The following is a 25,236-nucleotide window of genomic DNA, read 5'->3' as shown; positions in this document are numbered from 1 at the left end:
AGGAGAGAAAAAAAAATACCGTCGCTTTACGGCCAAACCGCGGTAAAGTGTCGCAAAGCGGATCAACCTCCCCCAATGGTCGAGCCCGTCTGGGTGCCGTAAAGCGGATTTCGCAGGCACGGGCCACGTGCGTTGAGTTTGCGTTGCGCTGCGTGCTGCTGTGCGCTGCTCGTGAGCTCGTTCGTATGTACAGTACAACTTTACGCTGCACTTCTTTCGTACCGTACGTAGCTAATCGTGCTAATCGGAGGTGCGGGTGGGGGACAACAAACTAAAACACAAAAGGCAGCTCTAAGGAATGAGTTTATCAATCTGGATGATGATTTAAAAGCGCACAGCTCCCAGTGGCTTCTGAATATCTGAACTATAAGAGGGCCACAGACGGGCGCAGAAGCGCTTCTGAAAGCTATAGCCGCGAACCGGCGGCGTGAGCGGTGTTGCGAGCGTTGCTCTTCTCGGCTGTCAGTGGGTGTGAGGTGTCAGGTCGACTCAGCCTCAAACGAGTACCTGCTGCGGTGTGTAAACATCGTCACTGGCGAGACAAAGGCGGCCGGGCGTGGTGCTGGCCACCCCCTCGTTTGCCGTGCCGGCCTTCATAGGTGCTCGCTCAGACACATTCTGTTTGGGCTACACGGGGTTCTGGAGAGCGGGGCGTAAGGTGTGTGAGGCCTGTGTGGCATATGGAGTGCGAGGTGTAGTGTGGTTTGAGGTGTCACGAGAGCAGGTTGCACGGCGGCAAGTGTGAGGGGAGTCGGGGTGCGTGAGCTGTTGTGCACTGCGGGGAAGTGTGTGGCGAGACGCGCCTGTCACTCACGGGAGGCGGCCGCGGCCCTGTGTCCCCGCGACGATGCTCTACCTGGTCGGCCTGGGCCTGGGTGATGCGAAGGACATCACGGTGAAGGGGCTGGAGATCGTGCGACAGTGCCGGACCGTGTACCTCGAGGCGTACACGTCCATACTGAGCGTGGGCAAGGAGGCGTTGGTGCGTAGGCTCGCGTCTGTGGTTTGTGGTTATCGCTGTTCGCATTGCACGCACACCACGAAGATTCCGCGGTTGTTATTGTGCGTCGGTGAAGATGTGCATTGCATGGGCAGTCTCTCAGGTTCGAGCCCATTCGCAAAATTGCCTGTTGCAAAGGGGGTGGGGGGACATTGTACGTCGCTGGCCGTGCTAATCGGAGGTGGGGAGGCTGAGAAAGGAGGAAAGTTCTAATATTAACTTGCAGCGTTTTACGTGTTCCACTCCAGAGGAATGTTCATACATATTTCACTGTTATACTGTACTTCTATGCTCCCACGTCTATTGTCCCCACCTGCATTAACCCACATTGACTAGCGTGGTACAAAATGCTCAAATGACCCCCCATGACCCGCACGGTGCGGGGATACCCTCGTGCAGCAGTGGACGAAGGGAAGCGATTGACGTGGACACGCCGATGTCGTGGGTGGGCAGCAGCCGCAGACACCGTGGGGCCCGGACCGCGTCTGAGCCACGCGCACGGCTCAAAATCTGTGGGCCGGTGGCGCGCTGTGCGTGCTAATCGGTGCCGCGCCGCGCGCAGGAGGAGTTCTACGGGAGAGAGGTGGTGCTCGCCGACCGGGAGACCGTCGAGATGGACACGCAGCGCATCCTGGAGGAGGCCCGCGACGCCGACGTGGCGCTGCTGGTGGTGGGCGACCCGTTCGGGTGAGGCCCGGCGGTCGAGCTACCAAACGTCCCGGTTGGCTCGCCATAGCCACGACAGTCGTAGTACGTACGTACAGTACGTGGAATTTCTTTCGCACCGTACGTAGCCAAACGTGCTCATCGTTGGTGCGGGAACCGATGGGAGGTACGTTAGCCCCACAGAAAGCAGCGCATCGAGTTGAAGGCGTCATCGTGGCCAAAGCCGTTGATGCCACCGCAATTCGCCAGCGCGTTTTACCCGCCGTCAAATCCCACAGCTGCTGCGCAGTCGACACGTGGCCTACAAGAAGTGCTCATGACGGTCTCCCACCACCTGCGCTTTAGGTTCTTCCCCTTGGTCACCAGAAAGCACATACAGTCCAGTACTGCTCGATACTGGCTGAACTCAAGTCGTAAAGTGACCACAGGCCAATCAAAATTTGTCAATCGTAAGACAGTGCATGATGGGGAATTTAAATACACGTATGTGTTTAGATTTGGTTTGGATATTTTTTTAATACAAACAATAAACATAGATCCATATATATTTTAAATACATTTTCGGTGTTTGGTCTGTTAGCTGTTTATTAATTGCACTGCAGCTGTACGGATCTTGTGGCTATCACAGAATGGGTGGAAATGTGTAAATAAAGATGTAAACGCATGAGTTAAGCGTTCTGAAGTGGGAACTGAAAGAGCCAAACTTAAAAAAACAGAGGTGACCTGGTGGTGGCTGGGAGGTCGGAGCACTGATCCGGCACTGCCAAGACCTGCGGTTAAAATCTGAGCAGCCACTTGCTCAAAACGAGTTGATGGTTTCAGCCTGGTCACCATCATTACCTCCACACAAAAAAACCCATAACATTAGATGTTTCACGTAATTTGGCTTTTTCCAGCTCTGAAAACTAAAATTGTATTTTACGTAGAAAAGCGGACTTTTTGTTTGCTGATTGTTTCTTTGCGTGTTACCCATCGTCCTCACGACCGCATAGCAGATAAAAAACGATTCAGTGGGTAGCGCACTGCAGGTCATACATGATATGATCCTTTTGGCAGTATCCTGGGGTACCAAATAATACAAAATGGCCGAGGCAATTAAATATGTTATTTCTGGGACACTTTCCCAGGGGTGTACTTAACTCCGTGACTGGGGTACCAATCAATCCGAAACAGTGCTACTCCGCAATGTTGAAACGCAGCGAGGACGATTGCGCTGAAACCCTGAACGCTCGTATGCACCGTAGTGGTGCATCGTGAGTACAGCTCGTCGAAATGAGTCGATGGCTGCATCGCCGACCATCAACAAACTAAAAATTACTGCATCACGGATATTACGCGAGAGCCGGGGTACTATGGTACCCTGGGGTACCGCCATAGGGTTCATATGCCCCTTATGTGGATAAACCGTCCTATTAAAGTCGTTCTGTTTTGTCGCGTGGCACCCATAGCGCGGCCGAAATAAAGACGAGTGATAGCAACAAAAAGTAAACTTGTGCGACACATTCTGCCGTCCCTTCCCTTGCCCCGCGACTCTAGGGCGACGACGCACAGTGACCTGGTGCTCCGAGCCGTGCGGGAAGGGGTTCCATACCGTGTGGTGCACAACGCCTCCATCCTCACCGCCGCTGCCTGCTGCGGCCTACAGGTGTGTACGCAAACAAAGACAAAGATCCCCCCCACCCCCCCCCCCCCCGTACAACCTGAACAGTCTTTTGGGACAAGTGCTCAAAGCGAGCACCTATGAAGGCAGGCGCAGCACACGAGGGGGTGGGTGGCCAGCACCAGGCCTGGTCGCCATTGTCTCCCTACTGGCGAAGTTTACACATTGCATATTCATTTCAGGCTGAGATGGCATAAGGGAGGCCCATGAAAAGTTCATATAATCGTCGCTGGTGTTGGCCTTGCGCGGGAATTGAACTCGGGTCGCTGGGTTCGGAGCGCAATGCGCTAACTGCTGCGCCACATACTCACCACACACAACAGACGCACACATGTGGACTACGTTTGAGGCCACACAGCACACAGACACCAAAGCACGCTATCCGCATGAAAGTGGATGTTCAAGATCTTGGGTGCGTTTTACATGACGACTGCGGGACAGCTCCGCCACACCACAGCCGCGTGCGCCGTGCCGAAATTCATAGGTGCTCGCAAAGCGTGCCGCATACCTGCCATTAGAACACACGTGCAGACAGGCGGAAGAAGCAGTGGGCTGGGGTTAAAGTGCTCCAGAGAAAGGGGCATTATTGGAAACCGTTAAGAGGCACCTCGGTGACCCCGAGCCGAGATGACGATTGATTTGACCTCTCGCGTGGCCACGTTCATTGATGACCTTGCGAGTCAAAAGTTTCCTTGCGTTGTGTGGTTGCCCATCTCCGTGAGCGTTTCTGAGCAAGTGCTCGAAAGTTCACATTCCTCCGTAGCTCAGCCGCTCGGCAATTCTCACCGAGTGGCGCACAATGCACCAACCCCATTGGGAGGGATGAGTCGAGTGTGACTCACAATCAAACACTCACCAGCCGGCCTCTCTTCTCCACGACTGAGTGATCCTTCCCGGGCCTAATAATGTTAATTCTCCTGCTCTGAAACCGCTCTGAAGTTCCTCACACGGTTCGGGGTCAGGACCCCGAATTTCCTGGTTTGGTAATGGGGGTGCTACTGTGCCGTCCGTGGGAAGCATCTTGTTTCGCGCGCTGACACGTTAAGCAGACACCTTGTGTCCTCCTTCGCAGTCTGTGACGCATCGACGTGGCCACGTAGCTTTGGTGGTGGTGGTGGCGGTTTTTCCGATCTGGCACCACACGCCAATGTGAATATCCCAGCTTAAGCTAACGACTATAATTCTGTAATTGATTCAAGCTAAGTTGACCCGTCATTCCTATTTTAAGCTTGACTCTGACATTTGACCTCATTAAACTGTTAGGAGCTTGGCAGTAACATGTCAGTGCTTATTATGTGTGTGTGTCCTTGTATCTACGTGTGTGTATGAGCGGAGCGGCAGTGTAGTAGTGCAATGTGCTACGAACTCAGTAACCTTCGATTCATGCTTGTGGCCGACATCGTTGGCGAATTTCTAAGTTGGTCGCAAGCATCTTCGTGTTCGATTTAGCTTCAAAAGAATACCTGGTGCAGCGGGTCAACATCGGCACTGGTGAGACAAAGGTGGCCGGGTGTGGTGCACCATGCAGGACTTCGTAGATGCTCGCTAACAGCACTTGCCACAACAGCCTATAAGGTTATATGGGGGACCTTTGTCTGTGTGTGTCTACGTGTGTTTACGTGTGTTCTTGCGTTATCCAAGCAGAGCTTTAATTGCTTTTCGTATCACAATTCTTTTTACATTTCTACCCTAATGGCCATAAAATGACAAACCCCAAAACTTAATACCGTTGACCTTTCTACCCTGAGGTTAAAGTTTTAAGACAACGACATTAAGGATTTTCATTCAGTTAAAGGAATTACCTCCCTGTGCCAACCCATGGCTGTCTCCTTAGTGCGGCCCTGCCGCTCACTTCCTGTCATGGAGCTCTTGCATTTAGGTGCCCGTGAACTCTGCTGCTCCCTGCCCGCCCGAGGATATTTGCCGTCACTCGGGAAGTCAACAGGCGCTCTGCCGCCTCAGACTCCGTTATCTTTTTCTTGTAACTACGGTTGTTGAAGCAAAAAACACGGCCCATTCCGGAATGAAAATAGATACGTTTTTTTACCCATATCTATGCAATACTTTCCACACAAGTTGTTGTATGTTGCAAAGTGAGGCTTCAAAATGGGTTTTTTTAATCCCAGGAATGCAGCAATGAAAAGTTTTATTGGCTAAACGTGGTCTGGGAAATTCCCTAATTGGAGGCCATTATCTCAATTAGCAGGCGTTTAAATCAGATGAATAGCCTTGCATTTGGTTGTGACTAAACCTGTTTGCTGGAGTTCACAGTTCAATTCCCACCGTTATCCAGAATGTACTGCAGGGAATTGCCAAAACACACAGTCTGCTGTGAAGTGGATATTAAATACCGTATAACATCATAAACAAGGGCAGGCTATAGTTGTACCAGTGTCATAGTCCAGAGCCAACATTTAAAAATCACCCGCTAATATACTGTAAACTAAATTATGCCAGGTAAAAACCAATAATGGTGTTATAAGTACAGCAACCTGGATCTGCCTTGCACTGTTAAAGCATTTCTAACTTTTCAGCTTGAGTTAACGGAATCACGAGTTTTTCCCACGTACGGTAATTCAGCTGCTGCTCACCTGAATACGTTGAGCTTTGCACTGCTCCCAGCTGCCCGTTTCAATCGCCGTTGGAACGGTGGCGGAGGGACTGGGCGGGGGTCACGCGGGTCAACTCGGTACCAATTAACGTCGTTTAAAACGCCGTCGGGCTACTGATGTGTGATTGGCCTTGGTACGATTGTGGAATGCAGCCCCGTGGTTGCTCCCCCCCCCCACATACTCCCCATCCCACGCCTATGTCTACAACAGCGGCAGCAGTAGCAGCCGTGTTATGACACCATGAAATTAACGGTGAAAAATTACGAATTCCTTCCCATGCGTAAGTCTTCCCGGCGGTTGTTTTATTTTCTCTCCCAATGTGGGGGAGGAGTTGATGAACTGCGAGCCGCAGTGCGAGGACGGTCCCAGCAGGAGGCCTGTTCCTCGAGGCCTCGCTCAGTCTTTAGAGCCTCAACGCTCATCGGCTGTCGTTGGGATTTATACCCCAAAAAAACATTACAAGCCCCGGTCGGAAGAGAGAAAAAAAAAGCTAGTCATGTTAGGCCTCAATAATGTAAAAAAAGACAATATTAACAACTGAAAATTATGAGTTTTTGTTTAATAAAAGAGATATACTTTACCGGGTTACCCCACACCTGAATTAGCCCAGTATTTTGAGAATACGCTGCATTTTTAACAAATCTCCACATATATATTAAAAAGCATTGTAACGTTATATTCAAGCCACGACGGAAATTGCAGTAGGTGTGTGTGCATTTTGGGAATTCTCAAGCTACTATTAAACGGTGCAGCATCGCTAGAGTAAATAACGTTACTTTTCAAAGTTAAGCTTTTCAAAAAGCCCTCCAACGGGCTCGCGTCCACCTCCCCATCTCATCGTGCGCTTATTCCGGTCCACTCTAGTGGCACCATCTCAGGAGTGGGAGCCTGGGATTTGAACGGGGGGGGATGGAGTCTCGCTGGGGGCTTGCCGTGTAGGTTGGGTTGAACCTGAGACGTCGTCTGAATGCACCACCCAGGCAACTCACTTTACAAACATCCAGTAAAGACCGGGAATGAGAACGTGGTTTTGTGTTTTTGATATGCACGTGCGTTGGAAGCGGACAACCCTCCGAGAGGAGAGTGCGACGGGGAAGGCCACGGACAGTTGATGGCCGATGATGGCGATGGGAATGAGGAGCGGTGGGTGAAGCGTGTGTTAATGGTGGTGCAGTCTAAGACTCATTAAAACCACATTGCATTACAAAAAACCGTCCCTACGTAACCATGGTTACCAAGGTCACGACTCACAAAAGAGATAATACATTCTCAGGGACCCCTCTCAGCTGGTTAAATAAAGGACATTGAGTTGAGTGAAAGGGAAACAATAGCCCATCTTGGAGAGCGGTCTCCTAAGGTCACGAGACGCAGTCTATGCACACACAGGGCCACCTTCATACAATTGTCCCTGGAATAAAGCGGCGTGGTCACATGACTCTAAGGGGCCGACATTAACACAGCGGCCCCTGTACACAGACTGCTACTCTACAGCAAATGCTTCCACATGCAATTGATTTGGAATCCAGAAATCCCCTGCTCCAGTTGTGTTTGTCTCGCAGAGTGACGTTTAGGCTTCGTGTTTGCTAGCGTAGGGATCGGTGCCATGGCATGGCACTGATTGCACAACAGTTAAAAATGACAGTTAAGGTTGGATTATTGCCTTCAGCGGTTGGGGCTGCGTTTCATACACGGACCCTCTCAGTTATGAGGGGACTCATCCCATCGTCCTTCCAGGGTTGCTGAAATAAGCACCACCTCACGAAGGGGTACCGTTTTGTGGGGCATCATCAGTGAAAGACTTCACGAAAGTCTGGTCCCCACCGTGCGAAGGAGGCCATGAGCGTGGGGACACGGTGACTTTTTTTGACGGCGTTGGAAAGTTTCGTGGATTTTTTCCATGATGCTGTTCGTCAATATTTGTCTGCTTAGCATGCCTTAATTCACATCGCAAATAATTTGCGTCAGCAGGACTGCTCTGCTGCAATAGCAGCCCCGCTGGTCTGAACTTCTCTGCAGCATTGCACTCTCCATTTTGCTTGCAATGCTTCTCTAGTTTGCAGCAGGAAAACAGACTTATGACTGAATATGCGGACCGTTTGCATCGTAATCATCTGAGGCCTTGAGAGAGGTGAAGTATCTCGTGTCCATCGCGGGCTTCAAGCGGTGCACCCACCCAGCGAGGGCACCTCATGACGGACCCACCTGAGCTCATCACGGACCCATCTGCGCTCACGCAGCGAATCTCTGTTTACAAAGCGCTTTCTGTTCACTTAGGCCCAGTGGAAAAATAAACTGAACAAAACTGATTGTAAACTCTCTCAGAACAAAATCCCCGTGTGGATTCCGTTTGATGACATTCTTGCTTGAATTGTTTTCCATTTAATGGAAGCAACAACAACAAAATGACCACGGACGCCCTTGGCAAGTGGTGCTCTCCCACAGTGCGGAGTCGAACGCCGTGGGACAAACGAAGCACGTTCCGCGGCCCCGCGACCTCCACCTCGCGGAGACGCAGGTCACCGCGTCTCGCTCCAGATACCACGCCGTCGGTGAACCGTCGTGTTCATTCTTACTGTTGAATTGTGCTTTCTGCAGTCGACAGCGCTTCCTGGAAATGAGACCCGTTGCTTGTGAGGCTTTTGTAAATATTCCACGTGAAGTTTCGCGAGCGTAGATCACGTTCTCGTGTATACGTCGCTGGGCAGAACTCGGAAATTTAAGTTGGGGTCACACCCGCTCACTTGTTTCCACAAAGAAGCGGAGGATGGAAAAAAAAACGTGCGGTGGTTGAGCAATATTCGGCCACATGGCAAGAAGGGGGAAATCCATCCGTGCGGTGTTGTGCTGTGTAAGTTCTCGTGGCTGTTCTCTGCTGTACCATGCGTCGTTCGGCATGACTGTCCGGCGTGTCACTCCACCAGATTGGAGCTTCTCGTGGAACTTGTTCTTGGAAAGCACCCAGCACGTGGAGTGACACGTTAAACAAAAACGTCAATCCACCGCTCGATGAGACTTCCCCCATCAGGGATTGGCTACGTTTTCTGCTCGCCTCTAATTTTAGCAATGCAAATAAATCAAACTTAAGGTCGCCAGGTTCACAGCACAGCGCGCTAACCACTGTAATTGTTATTGCTTTCAGAGCAATTCCTGGAAGTGGCCAGGTTTCGAAGGAGGATTTTGTCTCATCAGAGCGCTGAGCTGACATCGTCCAGAGGCTGGGCTAGAATGCCGCCAGTCACGAGTGGTTAAGCTCTTTACACAGGGACAGCAAACCGATGGTGTCAGCCCAGTTGCCAATTACTTCACGAACGCCCCAGTAACTTTGACCATGAAAATTCTGTTTTAATTCAGCTCTGAAAATAAACAAAGACGTTTACGGATAAACTTGGGACAAACTCTCTTTGAAGGCCATTTTAGAGGCGTGCCCAGGAGTGTGGATATAGTTTTATTTGGTTTGTAACATATTGACATTCAGACAGGGAGTGAATCACTCCACTCCATTGCTGGTTCGTGTCTCGTCTACTCTGCTTCGTATCTGAGAAGGGAATATCGGAGATGACACGCTCCCACGGAAAAACAATGTTTGCGCTACTCGCACTGGCTGATGCAGGCGTTCGCGATCGTTTTGGATGGTTCTGGCGGCTCACACGATGCACGTTGTATCGGCGCAGTTGCGTTCACACAGAGGACAGCCCCGTTGGGAGACGTGGCCTCCTCCGGAGCACTGCTCGATTTGCTTGTCTCCTGCAACTGTCGCGAGTTTCCTCTCACAAACTCCCACGGAATCCTTTCTCAGGAATATTTTCTGTGGGCCAAATCTACGCTGTATTTCCGTGACGGCTGTATATATGTAAAATATATGTTTACAATCGTTATTATTAGCAGCTGCCGTTCTCTATCCACTGCTGGATTTCCGTTCAACCCTACACGAGGTGCCTGGACAACCAACGACCCATGCCGTTTCAGCCCGTGGCCTCGTTCTGCCGCTCCACCCTTTTACCTGATTCCACTCCTGGCTTTTGCCATCGATTCGCCACCACGTTGAGACGTCCGCTGCCCATTAGGCTTATGAGAGTGACTGATGTCTGATAAAGTTCTTCAGCTTATGTCTCTTAGGCGTGGACGATGTGTCCATTCGTCGGTAAAAATCTATTCTTACGCTCACGACGCACGCATCGAATGGAATGTGCAGGAGTCCGTTGCTGATGTATCCATGGTGTCTGCCATAAGAACTCCATTCACCCTGCGGTGACGTGGGATACGGGCATCGTGGCTCCTGACTCTACGCAGATCGTCTCCGCTTGTCCACGAAAAGGAATCGGGGGTGGCGGTGGGGGGGGAATGATATTTCGGTAAATAAGTATCGTTCCATTTATCATGATGTACCGTACGGTACTCTCAAATCCAATCGCGGCCGTGAATCGTGATCGTCCATCCAATGGTGAGCGAGAAGAATGGCTTCAGGCCGTGGTGTGTGGGTTGTGCTCTCTCCTCATGGAGCCCCAGGCACTCTGAATCTCTCTCTCTTTTCTGGAGCCCCAGGCACTCTGAATCTCTCTCTCCTGGTGGAGCCCCAGGCACTCTGCATCGTTGTCTTCTCCCCGGGTGCTTCCCCGCTTCCTCCGCCGACGTTCGCGGTGTGCGAGTCACGGCTAGCGGCAGAATGTCCTCTTCGCCCAACGATGACGTCTCGCTGGTCAAGACTTCAGCCGGTCATCTTGAAAGCGAGACCTTCTGTTTCTTAGGTGACGGCAGTGCACTGGCACCCGCACTGGGACCCACACGGAAACCGGGCCGTGTCTTATCGAGTGTTTCTGCATTTGAACTTTCTATAAAATAAAAAAAACCCCAAGTGAGCCCCGTGCGGTCGCGGTCCGTCTCAGGCGGATGTTGTGGACGCGCACGCAGCTCTCTCGCGTTCCGAGAGCTGCGTCCCTGCCAACTTTAATATCGATTGCCACAGTGACAACCGCTCCACGGCTCGCTCATCCCCGCTCGCCTTCTCTCTCTCTCTCTCCGCGCGCGCGTGTTTATACAGCTTGCGGCTTTTGATTCGAGAAGCGTCCTTGAGAACAATTCTATCTCGTGGCCGCTCGGACCCCGGGACGTCTTCCCTCGTTCACCACGCGTCGTGCGTTCTTTTCTTCGCTCGCGCGATAAGCCAACGCGATAAGCCAACGCGGTATCGCCGCGTGTACAACGCGGCCGAAGGGAGCAGTTGGGCCGGGATCGTTTCTGCGCCGTCACAACTCCGTTATCCGAACTCGTGCTTGATAAGCTACGTTTCTTTGTTATGTTTCCTAACTTATCAGCGTGACTTATTTTGCAGGCACGCTCTTCGCGGGGGGTGGCGCCACATTTGCCTGAGAGGTTCTCGTCATTTAACTTTGCGCGTCCTGGATGGACGAGACGTTGGCCGCGTTCCTCCGTGAATCGCCGAGCGCGGTTGGTGGCTGCTGCTGCTGAGAGCGAACGCCGGCATTCCGGCCCGGAGCTGGAGGAGGCTGCCCCCCATCCCCACTTAGAGCCCGTTGTCAATGGATTGTCAATGGCCTGTAAGTTGCACGAGAGAATTCAAGTGGGAATAGAGGAAAATCTAGCCTCGGGACGGGGGGTTCGGTGGAATTGTTGCTGAGTTTGCGGTAAGCGCCGAGCTGCTCGCTGAGGGTAACTTCCCATGGCGGCCTCTGTCCCCGCTGTAATTCCCCACTCGGGGCTGATGGGAAACAGACTGAGCGGGAATGTGGGAGGAGAGAGCGGGGGGTTGGAAATATTTCATAAAAAGCCTGTGGCACTACGCACGCACACGCGCACTCGGCCCGAAACACCCCCGCTTCCGTTCGCGTAACCTCTCCTCGCTCCTCGGGGCAGTGAGCCTCGCGCGTGAAGGGCTGCAGTGGAAGCGTGTACGCACGCGAGCGGTGTGGGTCACCGTGTGTCGGCTGCATCGTCCTTGCGTCCAGCGCTGCCCTGTGATAGAGGTTGGACACCGCTGCAAGCCGCGCTCACCGCTGCGATTCTTCTTTGATTTCCAGGAACGTGACCGTGCGTAGGATTTCACGAATCGTTCCGCACGGCTCTCCGATGTGCTCCGTGTCGCTGAGAAAGCTCCCGCGGCACGCGGAGAGCGAAACGTTGGACATCGTGCCGAACAACGTGCGGCACGACCCAGAAACGCGTCGGAGAGCCGTACGGCACAACCGCGATCACCCACCCGGTGGTTATGAAACGGTTATCCGATCGCAACACGGCACGTAATTACGCGCGTGATCTTACATTTATCTCCCGTGCCATGGACACGCAGTCGGCCTGCTCGTTCAGGAAATGCTGCGGGATCTTCTCCTCGCGCACACACAAAGCGGCACTCCGCTGGTGCGATGTGGCGGGAGGTGCTTGCGACAGATCCCATCAGCCGCATTCATCTGTGGAAATGATTCCTGGTATCCGCTCGGCCACTCGTCATCGCCTGCCACGATGACGAGTGGCAGGAGATGATGAACCGCTGGATGAAGTCCTCCCCGAGTTGCCATCGTCTCTCTCCCGGTATTGCGGTGCAGCGTCGGTGCGTTGGCGAGTCGCTTGGACTACGGCCTGGTTGTTGTCGTCAGCGCTGTGTTGATGTCCGTGCTGCTGCTGCTGCTGCAGCGGTTGTGGCCTGCTGGGGGTTCGTTAATGACCGTGGTGTTGCGCTTGTAGCCTTGCAGCTCCGTCCCAACAGGAAATGTTTACCCCAGCGCCCCTTAATAGCACCCAATTATGTAGATATGGTTAATTTGATTTCAAATCTCTTGGAAAGATTTTTCTCTTTCCCGCTCGACTCTTTCTCAAAAAAATTCGCGCTAAATATTGCGTTTTATCAAGTGATAATTTAACCGAAACTGAAAACGGTATGTGCGATAAAAAACCATGGAAAAGCATGTACTTTGGAAAATGTCTTTGCAGAAGCAGTGCTCGGCCGAGTGCTGGGTGAGGGCCTCTGCGTGCAGCTCCTGAGATTAGCCGTTGACAGCTGCGCTATTTGTCAGGCCCTCGCTTGCCCCGATTACATCGCTCCGTCTCCTCTTTGATTGTACTCTCTGTGTTTGTTGCGTCTGGTAGCTGCTCTGTTGCTGGTTTCACCCATCGATCGCCGACCCTTCTACGGACACGTACAGTGTGTTGAACTTCCTTCGCACCGTACGTAGCCAACCGTGACAGGCGGAGGTGCTGGCGAGGACAACAAACTACACACAAAAAGCAGGGACACGTCCCGTCCGCAAGGGCTCGCTTTTCTTCACGCACCCGAGCTTCTCCTTATCCTCATTGGTCTTCTCCGCAAATCCTTATTTGTGGGGCCGTGACATTTGCGATTCGTTGTGTGATAAGCGGACTTGTTTGTCTCTGATGGTTTGCGTACGAGAGACGGCCGTCGTCGTAGAGACTGCGTAACCGCCACGGCGTTGTGGCCGAGGAAACAATCCCCGTGCTTCCCGGACTGACGTCGAAGTCCCCCCCCCCCCCACTCCGTCGCCATCTCTCGATGTCCACGATGCGGTGTCGCGGTGTCGCGGGTCCCTGCAGCGAACGCAACAAGAAGTATCCCTGGCCGACTCGACCCGACTCAGGCGGCCGTTGCACGCTTCGTGCCGCGTCTCTGCTACGCACATCCGCGGTGTGTTCGCAAGCTAAGCGACCCCTCTGTTTTTGTGGTTTGCATCTGCTATTGAGGTCCGAGATATTGTCTCTGCCTTTCTGGTGTTATTTTTTTGTGTGCAAAATACGATCAAATCAACGCAGGAAGCTGCTGTTCCTGCAGCGACGACTCCTGAATGCGGGCGGCTCAATCAGCTGATCTCTCCCGCGGGGATGCGTGGCTTAAGTTTCCATTTTATTTTGTGGTTTCCAAGTGACAACTCAAGAGATCGGGATAGAGGAGTCTCAGTCGCGAAGGGTGACCTGGGTCACCGAACTGCAATGAAGGGAATGGCAATGGGAGACAAAACAACTAAATATAAATCGGAGCAAAAAAGCGAAACGAGAGATTGCGTGAGAACTAAAAATATAGATTCTGGTTTTGAAATGTGACGAGCCACAGGTGAAGGGGGGCGCTCCACGTGGTGTGTGAGACGTGGATCAGATATCCTTCACCCAAGCCTGAGCCATAGCAAACAGTAGCACTTGGTGTTTCTCGGCCATGGAAATCTAAGTAGGAGAGATAAGGCAAACCTTCATGTGTGGATTTCTCCAGGTTTTTATTTTTAGCACAGGATGTACCCCGCTCCAGGTCACGCGTGTGTGTGGTGCACCGTTTAGATCACACGTGTGCGGTGCACTGTGCAGGTCACGTGTGTGCGGTGCACCGTTTAGATCACACGTGTGCGGTGCACCGTGCAGGTAACGCGTGTGTGATGCATCGAGCAGGTCACGCGTGTGCAGTGCACCGTGCAGGTCACGCGTGTGCGTGGTGCACCGCGCACCTCACACTGAGAAGCACAATGCTGTGACGGCACGCATCGCCTGCTCTTCTTTTTTTAGATTGTCATGGGTTCTTGAACGTCCATTGTGAAGCAGGCTGCGTGTGTGTCTGTGTTTATTTTCTTGGTGACTAGAGCCCAAAGGATTAACCAGGACGGCCACTGGGCTCGAGCCACAAGCCACCGCGACAAGCCACGCCGGCCACGCTCGTAATTTCCTCTTCGTTACAAAGTCATATTTCCCCAAAGATATAATGATATAGGGCTCCCCTTTCTAAAATATACTCTGTCCGAAATGTGGATAATGGTATCTAGGCACAAATATGTGTTTTTCCACTTCTAAAGTCTCCGTGGGAAGCCGTCGCAGTGCACAGCACCCCGAGGCAACGCCACGGGCGCCGTGAAGGCATCTGCCGCCACAACCGCCAGCAACGTGGGTGAGCCAAGTGGTCACCTTAATAAGCCGCTAGCTTGCGGCATTAAATGAAAAAACTATTTTTAATATCCTTTCAGTGCTGTGCGCGGTGACGAGGCCGAAACCTTCAGGGTCCACGCGGGAGCCCCGCTGCTTTATCTGGGATTGAAGCTGAGTCAATAAAATATCATTGGTATCCTCCTTCTTCCTCCGCCTGCTTATGATGTTTCTCCTTGAGCTGCACTTTCAGATACGCAGCCTTCCGTGTTGATTCTGGCTGAGCCCGATTTCCAATAATAGTAAAAGCTTTTGTTGGCTTAGGGAGGTTGCCCAATGAAGCGAAAAGATGTAAGCCTCAATGTTGGGCCTCAGGGTAAACATATCATCCGTAAAAAGATTCCATCTCTTCGTGCTCTGACCTGGTCGAGAGTTTTAATTAAATAATGGAAGTGTTTATTTTCTTGTGATTATGAGCGCGCGCGTGCGGTTTGCGCGCCGCGCTACAAATCCCGAAATCGATTTCCGGTCACGAGAGCCACCAGTGGCCACGAACCGGTCCAGGGCACACCCTTTCAAGAGTGCACACTGACCAGCGTGGTGAAGTATGGTTAGACAGCCCCCCGGACCGAGAGGCATGGCCAGGACTTCATTCGGCAGTGGATTGACAAAGGGCTCTGCATTTAATCTCAGTACGTTTTTTTAAACTGCGCTTGCCCAGAACGGTGTACGACGGGCTACGTCGGGGTACTGCTCCATCCTTGTGTTTGTAGCTGGACTCGTTGCCTGTCCGTTGTGCCTTTGCAGCTGTACAATTTCGGGGAGACTGTGTCGGTAGTGTTCTGGACCGACTCGTGGAGGCCGGAGAGCTTCTACGACAAGATCGCCCGCAACCGCGAGATGGGCTTCCACACCCTGTGTCTGCTCGGTACGCTTCGCCGCTCGCGAACCAGCGTCCACGCTCGCGGTCACTCCGGCGTGGCCTCGCGCGCCGTCACGCTCCGCCGTGGTGTCCGACGTTCCGACGTCCCGCCCTCTCCCGGCTGAGCGGCGGAGGAGCGTCGTGGTGCAACCCGATCACGCATCGGAGGGCTCTGTCTATTACGTGTGGTTGTGTTTTCAAGAACGGAGCAGCGCTAGGCTGTGTTGAGTGTGTGTGGCACAGAGGAGCAGCTTTCTTGAAGGACGCTGCACGAATCTGAGTGTTCCCGTGAGTGCAAGTTGTGTCTGTTGGGTTCATGTCACACGCTGCATCCACTGCGGGAGCGGTCATTCACGACGGGGTCAACAAAAACAATAAATCAGTTCTAGTATGAAATCATGATGAGCCTGAATCGTAAAGATTCCCTTTTTTATTAACTCAACAAGAGGAATCAAATAAAAAGAATATAAAACATTCCGCAATGTAACAAAAATTTACTTAAACTGTCTGAAAAACACCTTAACTTCACCCTGTCATGATACATCACACGAGTCACGTGATCAATCAGAGCGCAATCTTCCACACGTCTATGCATTCAAGTATGTTCCTGCTGTGTAGCGTCGTAGAGTGTTAAGATTGCGCATTTGTAGAATTATTATTGTTGTTGTTGCCTGAGTTGGAGGCGGTTTTTGTTTTTTTTCACTGCAGATATTAAAGTTAAGGAGCAGTCGGTGGAAAACATGATGAGGTGAGTCACGTGACTTCCAGGTAAGGGTTAGGCTTGCACATGTGAGTAAGAGAAACACCCCGGAACACTGGGAAGCAAAAACGTTGTTTGCAGGAGGAAACGTGTTTCCCCGATATAAGTGCACTCGCGTTCTGCTCTGCCGTAAGGATTCACAACGAAAGCAGACCGGCCACCCGGATACACGGGCGGTCGGTGTGTGTACACCACGTCCGGGCAAGGGGGCAGACTGTTAGTAATGTCTTCCTTACAATCCTGATTACAGATTACTTAGTTATATAACAAAATAAATATAAATCAAGATTTTGACCTAGTTCTTGCTCATGTTTTGTCCATCATTCTGTCGGCTTCCCGAAACTGCTTGCCAACAGCATTCGCTGAAGCAGGCAAACTCGTGATCGGCCCGTGCAGCTGCGCAATACGGAGCTTGCATCCTCCCTGTCCGCCCCGCTGCAAAACCATGCGCTGCGCGACACACCGAGGCAAATATTTCCCTGCCGTCAGCATTAAAACACACTTCCTCGTACCGGTGCAAATCATTTGTATCCAGGTGTTAGGAAGATTACACAACACTGGGAGTGGATGTTAGATAAGACCGGGCACCAACACCAACGCTTTATGTTGATAAAAGGAACGTGAATGGTCGTATCGCTTGACTGTGCGTGTTGGGGGAGTGGAGGAGCGTTGGTTAACGCGTTGCAACGTGATCCCAACGCTAGAGGAGGTCACATTTCTGTCAATGCAGAAATCAGTGGCATTTGGTTACTGAAGCTGGCCTGATTTGCCCCGATAGGTCAGCTCAACCTTTGGTGATTACCTGATATCGAGTGTCAACGTCGTTACCGCGATGCCAACATGGCGGAGTGAGCGGCGTGTGGTCGATCGCTCTCACGCGTGCGCCCCGCTGGCTGTACAAGGCGCTCGATAACGCCACTTGCTGCTCCCTCAATCCGGAAGAATAAACAGATTTTATATGAAAAATAAGATTTTTTTTTATCCTTTCTGGCAACACAACAGGTGTTAAGATGTTCAAACACCAAATAGAAACCTTTCGCGAGGAATCAAGTCTGCGTTGACCACATGTGCTAGTGGTGAACACGTAAACAAACACGCTCTGATGATGTGTCTGCATATTCACCACACAGTGCTGTGTGTGGTTAATGCAGACGTGATTCCTTCCACAAAGTTTGTACATCTCAACATCTGTTGCGTTGCCAGAAAGGGTAAAACCTGTTTTTATTTGTCATACTTTGATACTGGCAAAAAGGTCCCATGGTGCAGATTGTGTTTTGTTTCTCTCTGACGCCTGCACATTGGATTGTCCGAGTTTGGCGCACGCACGCACACACAGCGCGCGAATACACACGATGTTATTTGTTTGTGCAGTAAAGCTGCACGGCTTCAGATCTTTTTCAAGAGGACCTTGTGATGTTTGGCCAAATCGTCGTTTGGTGTTTATGTCACGTGGGAAGAAACTGGGGGACGCAGAAAAAAAACACAAAACCCTCCTCCCCAGCAGTAGTGAAGTGAAGGTTCAACTCCCAACTCTCGTCGCAATGCCATTCAACAATTTATTTTTTAATCTGTCTCGTTTGGTGTGTTTTTGGTTCTGTCTTGCACCCATTAGTCTTAAGGTAACGTTTACATTGAAATGTTCTAAGTTATAAATCATTGATGCTCACGCATGCTATCGCGGGGGTGTGTACGTGCGTGTGTGTATATGTGTGCGTGTGGCGCCAACACCAGTGACGATTATTTGAACTGGTCCAAGGCCTCCTCTAGGTCTACTCAAACTCAAATGAGTGCCTGGTGCGATGTGTAAACATCACCACTGGGGAGACAAAGGCGGCCGGGCGTGGTGCTGGCCACCCACCCCCTCGTGTACCGTGCCGGCTTTCATAGGTGCTCGCAAACAGCACTTGCCCCAACAGTCTCTTAAGGCTATAGGGGGATCTTTGTGTCCGTGTGTGTGTGTGTGTGCATGTGTGTGTGTGTGTGCAGGGGCCGCCGCGTGTTTGAGCCGCCGCGCTTCATGACTGTGAGCCAGGCGGCCGAGCAGCTGCTCGAGATCGTGCACAACCGGCGGGAGCGCCGAGACCCCGTCCGTGAGTGTGCTCGCTCACCCACACGCTCACTCACACGCTCACCCACACACTCACCCACACACTCACACACACGCTCACCCACACACTCACCCACACACTCATCCACACGACTGCTCGCCCACACGACTGCTCGAGCGCAATATGAATGCAAGTATTATTGTATTTGCTCACTCAACCGATCACCACATCCAATCAACTGCTTCTCCATCCACTCAACCACTTGTTTACTCGCCCACTTACCCACACGCTCACTTACCCACAAATACCGCACCTACTTATTCACTTTCCCATAGGTTCACTCACGTGCTGAGCTGACCACGCTTTTATCCATTCGCTCACCCACTCACTCGTTCAGCCACTTACAACAAAGATCCCCTGTATGGCCTTAACAGACTGTTGGGGCAAGTGCTGTTAGCGAGCACCTATGAAGGGCGGCACGGCACACGAGGGGGTGGGTGGCCAGCACCACGCCCAGCCGCCTTTGTTTCCCCAGTGGTGATGTTTACACACCGCTACACCAGCTACTCATTTGAGGCTGAGTCAACCTCGGGGAGGCCCAGAACCGGTTCAGATATTCGTCACTGGTGTTGCCCGTGAGCGGGAATCGAACTCGGTTCGTCAAATTCGTAGCACAGAGCACTAACCGCGACACTACCGCTCTACACTGCCCACTCACCCCTACGCTCACTCACCCCTATGTTCACTCACCCCTACGCTCTCCCCTACCCTCACTCACCCATACGCTCACTCACCCATACGCTCACTGACCCATACGCTCACTCACCCATACGCTCACTCACCCATTCGCTCACCCACCCCTACGCTCACCCCTACGCTCACTCACCCATACGCTCACTCACCCATACGCTCACTCACCCATACGCTCACTCACCCATACGCTCACTCGCCCAGCCACCCAACAGTTCACCCACCCTGTTAGTAACTAGCCCAGCCACACACTCCCCAGTTCACCCGTCAACTCAAACACCCAGCTCACTCTCACACTCGCTCACAAGCTCCTTCGCCAACCTCTCACGTGCACACCCGACACGTTCGCTTCGTGTGGAGCTTTCACGACTTCATGCAGAACCTCTTTGCAGAGAAATGCCTCCCCCCCCCCCCTTACATTGACAGTAAAAAAAATGTTGAGGTGTTCAATTTGTTCATCACACAAACACATATCAGCCATGATCTATCCACTGCTGGATGAAGGCTTCCCCAAAACGTCCCTCTCTGTCATGGTCTTGCGATGCGATAATCCGTCTAGCTCCTCCACCTCCAAGGTGAGTGGCAGCCCGATCAGGCTGCCACTCACTCCGTCGGTCGTCTTGACCACCTCCACAACGTCTCGTCCGGTCACGTGTCCTGACCCACTTACCGACTGACGGTGGACGCGGCGCATCTCACTGGCACGTGCTCTCTGGCCGCTGGGTTTCTCTTTATGTATCAGTGTAACTCCCAGAATGCATCTCTCCCACGGTTCTTTTGCACACTTCGGCCTTCGTTCCGTCGTCTCAATGTTACGCGAAAAAAATCGTTGCATTGCTGAACAATGGTTCAATTGAAATCTCGTGGCAAAATTATTAATTTATATAGTTTTGATTTAAAGGTGCACACGCGATCGCTGTGTTAAAAATAACTCTTGTTATAAATACGGTGTAAGCGAATACGAATATCCGCCGCTCATTTCATTGAACTGACGTGAGTTTATAAACATTCCGTTCAACGAGACCTCACGGCAGGCCGTATTTGTCAAACGCTCACGAGTTCCTGCCCCGTCTCACGCGAACCGGGAACAAACGCCGATTGCTCGCCATTGTAAAAAGAAAGATGGAGTTCTAGGCGGTTGTGAGCTGGCCTCGCGGCCAAATTAACGGCCCCCGTTAAATTAGCCGGGCCAATAAATACTCTCACGGCAGCATCCGCAGCTCGTATCGATTAATTCCTGTGCCAGTAATTGCTGCCATGTTGCGAGGTTGATGTTTGGCGCCTGGAGCTCTGCCGGTGGGAGGCGGTGTGCCGCTGTGTGAGCCTCATATCGTCGGGCTGACGACGACGACGACGATTTCAAAAGGAGGTCGCTCAACCGGGTTAGGTTTCGTTGTTTGTGTTCTTATGAGTGAGCTTCACGGGGAGCGGTCGTGCAGTGGTTAGCGCACTGCGCTACGAACCAGGTGAGCCGAGTTCGATTCCCGCTCATGGCCAATAACAGCAGCGAATATATCTGAACCGGTCTTGGGCCTCCACTAGGTCAACTCAGCCATAAGTGATTATCCTGGGGTGTTGCGTAAACATGTGCATTGGGGAGACAAAGGCGGATTGGCGTGGCGCTGCCCACCCGTACCCCCTCGTGTGCCACGCCAGACTTCATAGGTGCTGTTCGCTCACAGCACGATCCCCAACAGTCTGTTAAGGCTACACGGGGGATCTTTGGCTTTTACTTTGCGTATGAACGTGTTTTCACGTGCCAGCCAGCGGTGGCGGCTTCGACGTTTTCCCCGCTGTGCTGTGTGGGCTAGTTCTTCGCGCATCATGTGCAGCTGGTATCTGAATTGGGCACGGGCTTCCCCTAGGTAGTCTAAAATGAGCGCTTGATGCTGTGCTCACAATACCATTGCTATAATAGAGGTTTTTTTTTGGGTTAGATCGCGTAAATATATAAATGTGTCGTTAAACCCGCCAATACCCGACACAGCCAACTAGTAAGGTTTGTCACGTAAACAGAACGTGCCGATTCATCACTAGTACAGCACACCGGTGTGTTGGAGAGCCAAGCCACAACATTTACAATCCGAGTATGAACTTTCGCCAGTAATTACAACTAGCTTCATCAGGCGACAGCCAGATTGTGGCTGGCGGGTTTAACAACACATCTATATATTCACGCGATCTAACCCAAAAAAAAACAGTTTTTATGGATGATATTGGGCGCGAAAGCCTCCGTGTTTTCCAACACCATCGCGAATGGGGAGCCAAAGGTGGCCGTGCATAGTGCGGGCCCCGCGAACGCCCTCGCGTGTTCGCGTCGGAACTCCCCGACAGAAATTTCCTCAACCGTATGCAAATCGAGAGCAGGCATTTGTGGGGGCGAGCGTGCGCGTGCTGTCAGGCGCACGGCATGCGTCTGTGGCTGCGTGTGCGGGGGAGTGTGTTCGTGGGGAGCTGGTCGTGTAGTGGTTCATACTCTTAGTTTTTTTGGTAAAGTCACCTATGTGACTTCACCTATGTGACTTTACCGAAAAAACTAAAAGTATGAATGCTTGCAATCACGAAAGCTTCAAATCTAGAATTAAAGTGTAGTGGTTAGCGCGCTGCAATACATACCGGCAAAGGCGTCGCCTAGGTTGACTCAGCCTTAAACGAGTACCTGGTACAGTGTGTAAACATCAGCGTTTGGGAGACAAAGGCGGCCGGGCGTGCTGCTCGTCACACAAAGCTCTCGTGTGCCGTTCGGCCCTTAAATAGGTGCTCGCTAACGACACCTGCCCCAAAAGTCGATAATGCAATTTGGGGGATCTGTGCCTTTGACTTTGGGTGCGTATGTGTGTGTTGTGTGCACGGGCACGTGTGTGTGTGTGTGTGTAATTGGCACGTGTGGGTGTGCGCGCGTGCAGTCCCATGTGTTCGGGGCACATTCCACGTGCGTGCACATGTGTGTGTGTGTGTGTACGCGTCGTCGCCGTGAGAACCCCACATGCGCTCTGCGACCCGTGTGCTCCACATGTTGCGTGCGCATTCCTTGTGTGGGCGTCGTGCCAGCAGAGCATTGTGCGTGTGCTTGTGTGTTGGGAATGCACTTGTGCCCACGCGTGTGCGTGTGTGTGCGCGTGGGAAACGGTTGCACGGCGGTGAGTGTACCGCGCTGCAATCCTCGCGACCCACGTTCGAATTCCTGGTCATGCACATTGAGTCGTAATTAGTATCGGAATCAGAGTTTGATTTATTCGATGTTGTTTTGGCTTAAAGTGAACAGCTGCAGTGTGTGGTCAACGTCGTAGGGAGGCAAAGGCGCGCCGTGTTTGGTCACGGTTCTTCTCTGTGTGCCACACACAGAGAAGTTTCATTCATTCTGCCGACACGCACATCGGCACACCTCGCAGCCGATACTCTGCAGCGTCGGCCTCGTCGTCGTCGTCGTCGTCAGCAGCGGCAGCATCGTGTGTGTATGTTGAACTTGGTTCGCGCCGTACGTACCCAACCGTGCTAATCGTTAGGTGCTGGATGGAGTCTCCAGCGGAACGTCGCACCCATGTCAACGTGTTGAGATTGGTCTCCAACAACAACACCAGGGGGGGGCTGCTGAAGCGCGAATCGACTCGGCACGTTTGATTCACGCGACACTTGGAGCAGGGCTGGTGACGATCGTTTTATAATAGACGACCGACATGTCTCTCTCTCTCTGCCTCTCTCTCTAACTCTCTCTCTTTGTCTCTCTCTGGCTCACTCTTTGTCTCTCTCTAGCTCCCTCTCTCTGTCTCTCTCTGTCTCTTTGTCTGTCTCTGTCTGTCTTTCTCTCTCTGTGTTTCTCTCTGTCTCTCTCTCTCTCTAACTCTCTCTGTGTCTCTCTCTAACGCTCTCTCTCTCTGTCTCTCTGTGTCTCTCCATGTGTCCCCGCTGGCGCCGTCAGCGCTGAGCGAGGCGACGGTGTGCGTGGGCCTGGCCCGCGTCGGCTCTGAGACGCAGCGCATCGCGGCGGCGCCTCTCTCGGAGCTGGCGGGCGCCGAGCTGGGCGGCCCGCTGCACTCGCTCGTGGTCACGGGGCAGCTGCACCCCCTGGAGGCCGACATGCTGCGCCTGCACGCGCTCCGCGCCGGGGCGCTCGACGGACTCCAAGAGGTCGACGCCTCCACGCTCACCTCCTGAGCGGCGGCGGCGGCGACACACAAGGAGCGGGGTGGGGGGGGCGGGTCCCGTTGAGTGTGCGGTGCTGCTGCTGCTGCTCTCCGGTGGTGGTGACTGCTCGGTGTTGGGTACCAGCCTCTCCGTAGCTCGCGGGCCCTGGGTTTGAATCCGGGTTTGAATCCGGGTTCGAGCCACTGCCCAGGATTGAACCGGGTTCTACTCGAGTGCAGCGAGTTGGCGGTGCCGGCCCGGTCACCGATGAGTGGTTTGATGCTTGACGATGTGGTTTGAAATCAGTTTGTTGGAATGAAATGTCCCGAGAGATATGTATCTACACAGAGTCGCTCACAACATGTTTAAGCCGCTTTTACAGACTTGAGAATATTTGGGCCCCACATTTGGGTCCCAAATTACGTCCCATCAGGGAAATCCACTTGAGGGTGAAACGTAGGGCCCAATTCATTATTTTCTACGAAATGACCGGAACACATCACCTGCGTGACTTTGCGGCCCCATTGTTGGTGATGGGAACGGTGGCTCGTATTCTTCAACAATGCCATGGGGATAGCATGTCCTAACACGTCAGTCAGCCTCTTAAGATGCACACACACTGCCTTACGGAGAATGTGCAGGATTGTGTGAGCCCAACGCAGGATGTGTGTGTAGTCGGTGTGGTTTAGCCACCACCAATGCACAGCTACACCTGTCTGGCTACAGCTGTCTCCATGCTGCAGTTGACCGTATCAGTGCAGCATGCTTACATTCATGTATTGGATTGGCATAACACATTCCTGGTCATGGCAATCATTTGCTGGGATACATTTTTTTTTTAGATCTCGTTAGAGCTGAATGTTGCTGGGAGGATGGTGGTGATATGGGAATGACGTACATGTTCACAAACCTGTCACCGACTTTGCAGACTTGAGAATGCGGAAGCTTCAGAATTGTCAGTTGCTGGTGATTATCATCTGGTTTACCGGTGATTAAAAAATAAAGTGTCCAAAATAAATATCACTCTGTTCGGTTCAGGATGTCGCACTCGCACGACATCCCGACTTATCGCAAATCTGTGGTCGTTTTGGCCTCATTTGGGGATTCTAAAAGTTGCTGAAGAGACCACGTGACCCGGTCCCGCCGCACAAGTGAGCTGTCGAGCACACCACGGGGGGGGGGGGGAGAGTCGTGGCAGTACCTGTGAATGGGTGTCGGAGTAAGAGGGCTGCACAGTGCCATCTGTTAGACATTGGCGCTAATCTTCCCGAGAAACGATCGTGAGCCAAGAATATCACGAGCAGGGAAATATTTCAAGCAGTTATTTTGTTTTTGTGGAAGTGCTGATTGTAAACGATAATAAACAGAGGAGAAAATTAATCATTTATTTTTTTCAATCTACCCGTACATTCAAACCCTCGAGCTTGGCAGATGATTCCCATCCTACAAGCCTGGTTTAGGGCCATCTGTACGCAATTTGTATTTAGCTACATTTACTTATTTATAATATCATTTATTTAACTGCTTGAAAGACCATTAATATTCATTTTCTCTTTTAAAGATTTTTTTTTTAATTGGTTGGATAATTTTAAGGTTCAACATTTAGGCCATGCTCTTTGGTTCTTTCGGTAAAGTCACGTCGGTAGAAAAATAAAATAATAAAGAAAAATAAAAATTGTAAAAAATAATTCAATTATTTGTTATTTTATGTTTCTACCTTCGTGACTTTACCGAAAGAACCAAGAGCAAAGAGTATGGATTCCTGCAGTCACGAAAGCTTCAAATCAAGATTTAGGCCATGACAATGCACAATGGCTTGTCCTTGCGT

At 51.9% G+C, this 25,236-nt stretch overlaps 1 protein-coding gene across 1 annotated transcript; it reads left to right on the top strand.

The window, feature by feature from the left end:
* The first annotated feature begins 74 nt into the window (after positions 1-74).
* On the top strand, positions 75-23,751 carry DPH5 (diphthamide biosynthesis 5). Its single transcript, XM_061567512.1, has 7 exons — positions 75-982; positions 1,563-1,687; positions 3,203-3,311; positions 15,611-15,731; positions 16,434-16,473; positions 18,472-18,575; positions 23,203-23,751. Exons 1-7 carry the CDS (start codon positions 848-850, stop codon positions 23,436-23,438), a joined length of 870 nt encoding a protein of 289 aa, XP_061423496.1. The 5' UTR covers positions 75-847; the 3' UTR covers positions 23,439-23,751.
* The last annotated feature ends 1,485 nt before the right edge of the window (positions 23,752-25,236 follow it).

This window comes from Lethenteron reissneri, chromosome 39, assembly GCF_015708825.2.
Source record: "Lethenteron reissneri isolate LAM-NWPU_2019-01 chromosome 39, ASM1570882v1, whole genome shotgun sequence".
Taxonomy (NCBI): Eukaryota; Metazoa; Chordata; class Hyperoartia; order Petromyzontiformes; family Petromyzontidae; genus Lethenteron; species Lethenteron reissneri.
This window is presented reverse-complemented; position numbering and strand designations above follow the sequence as displayed.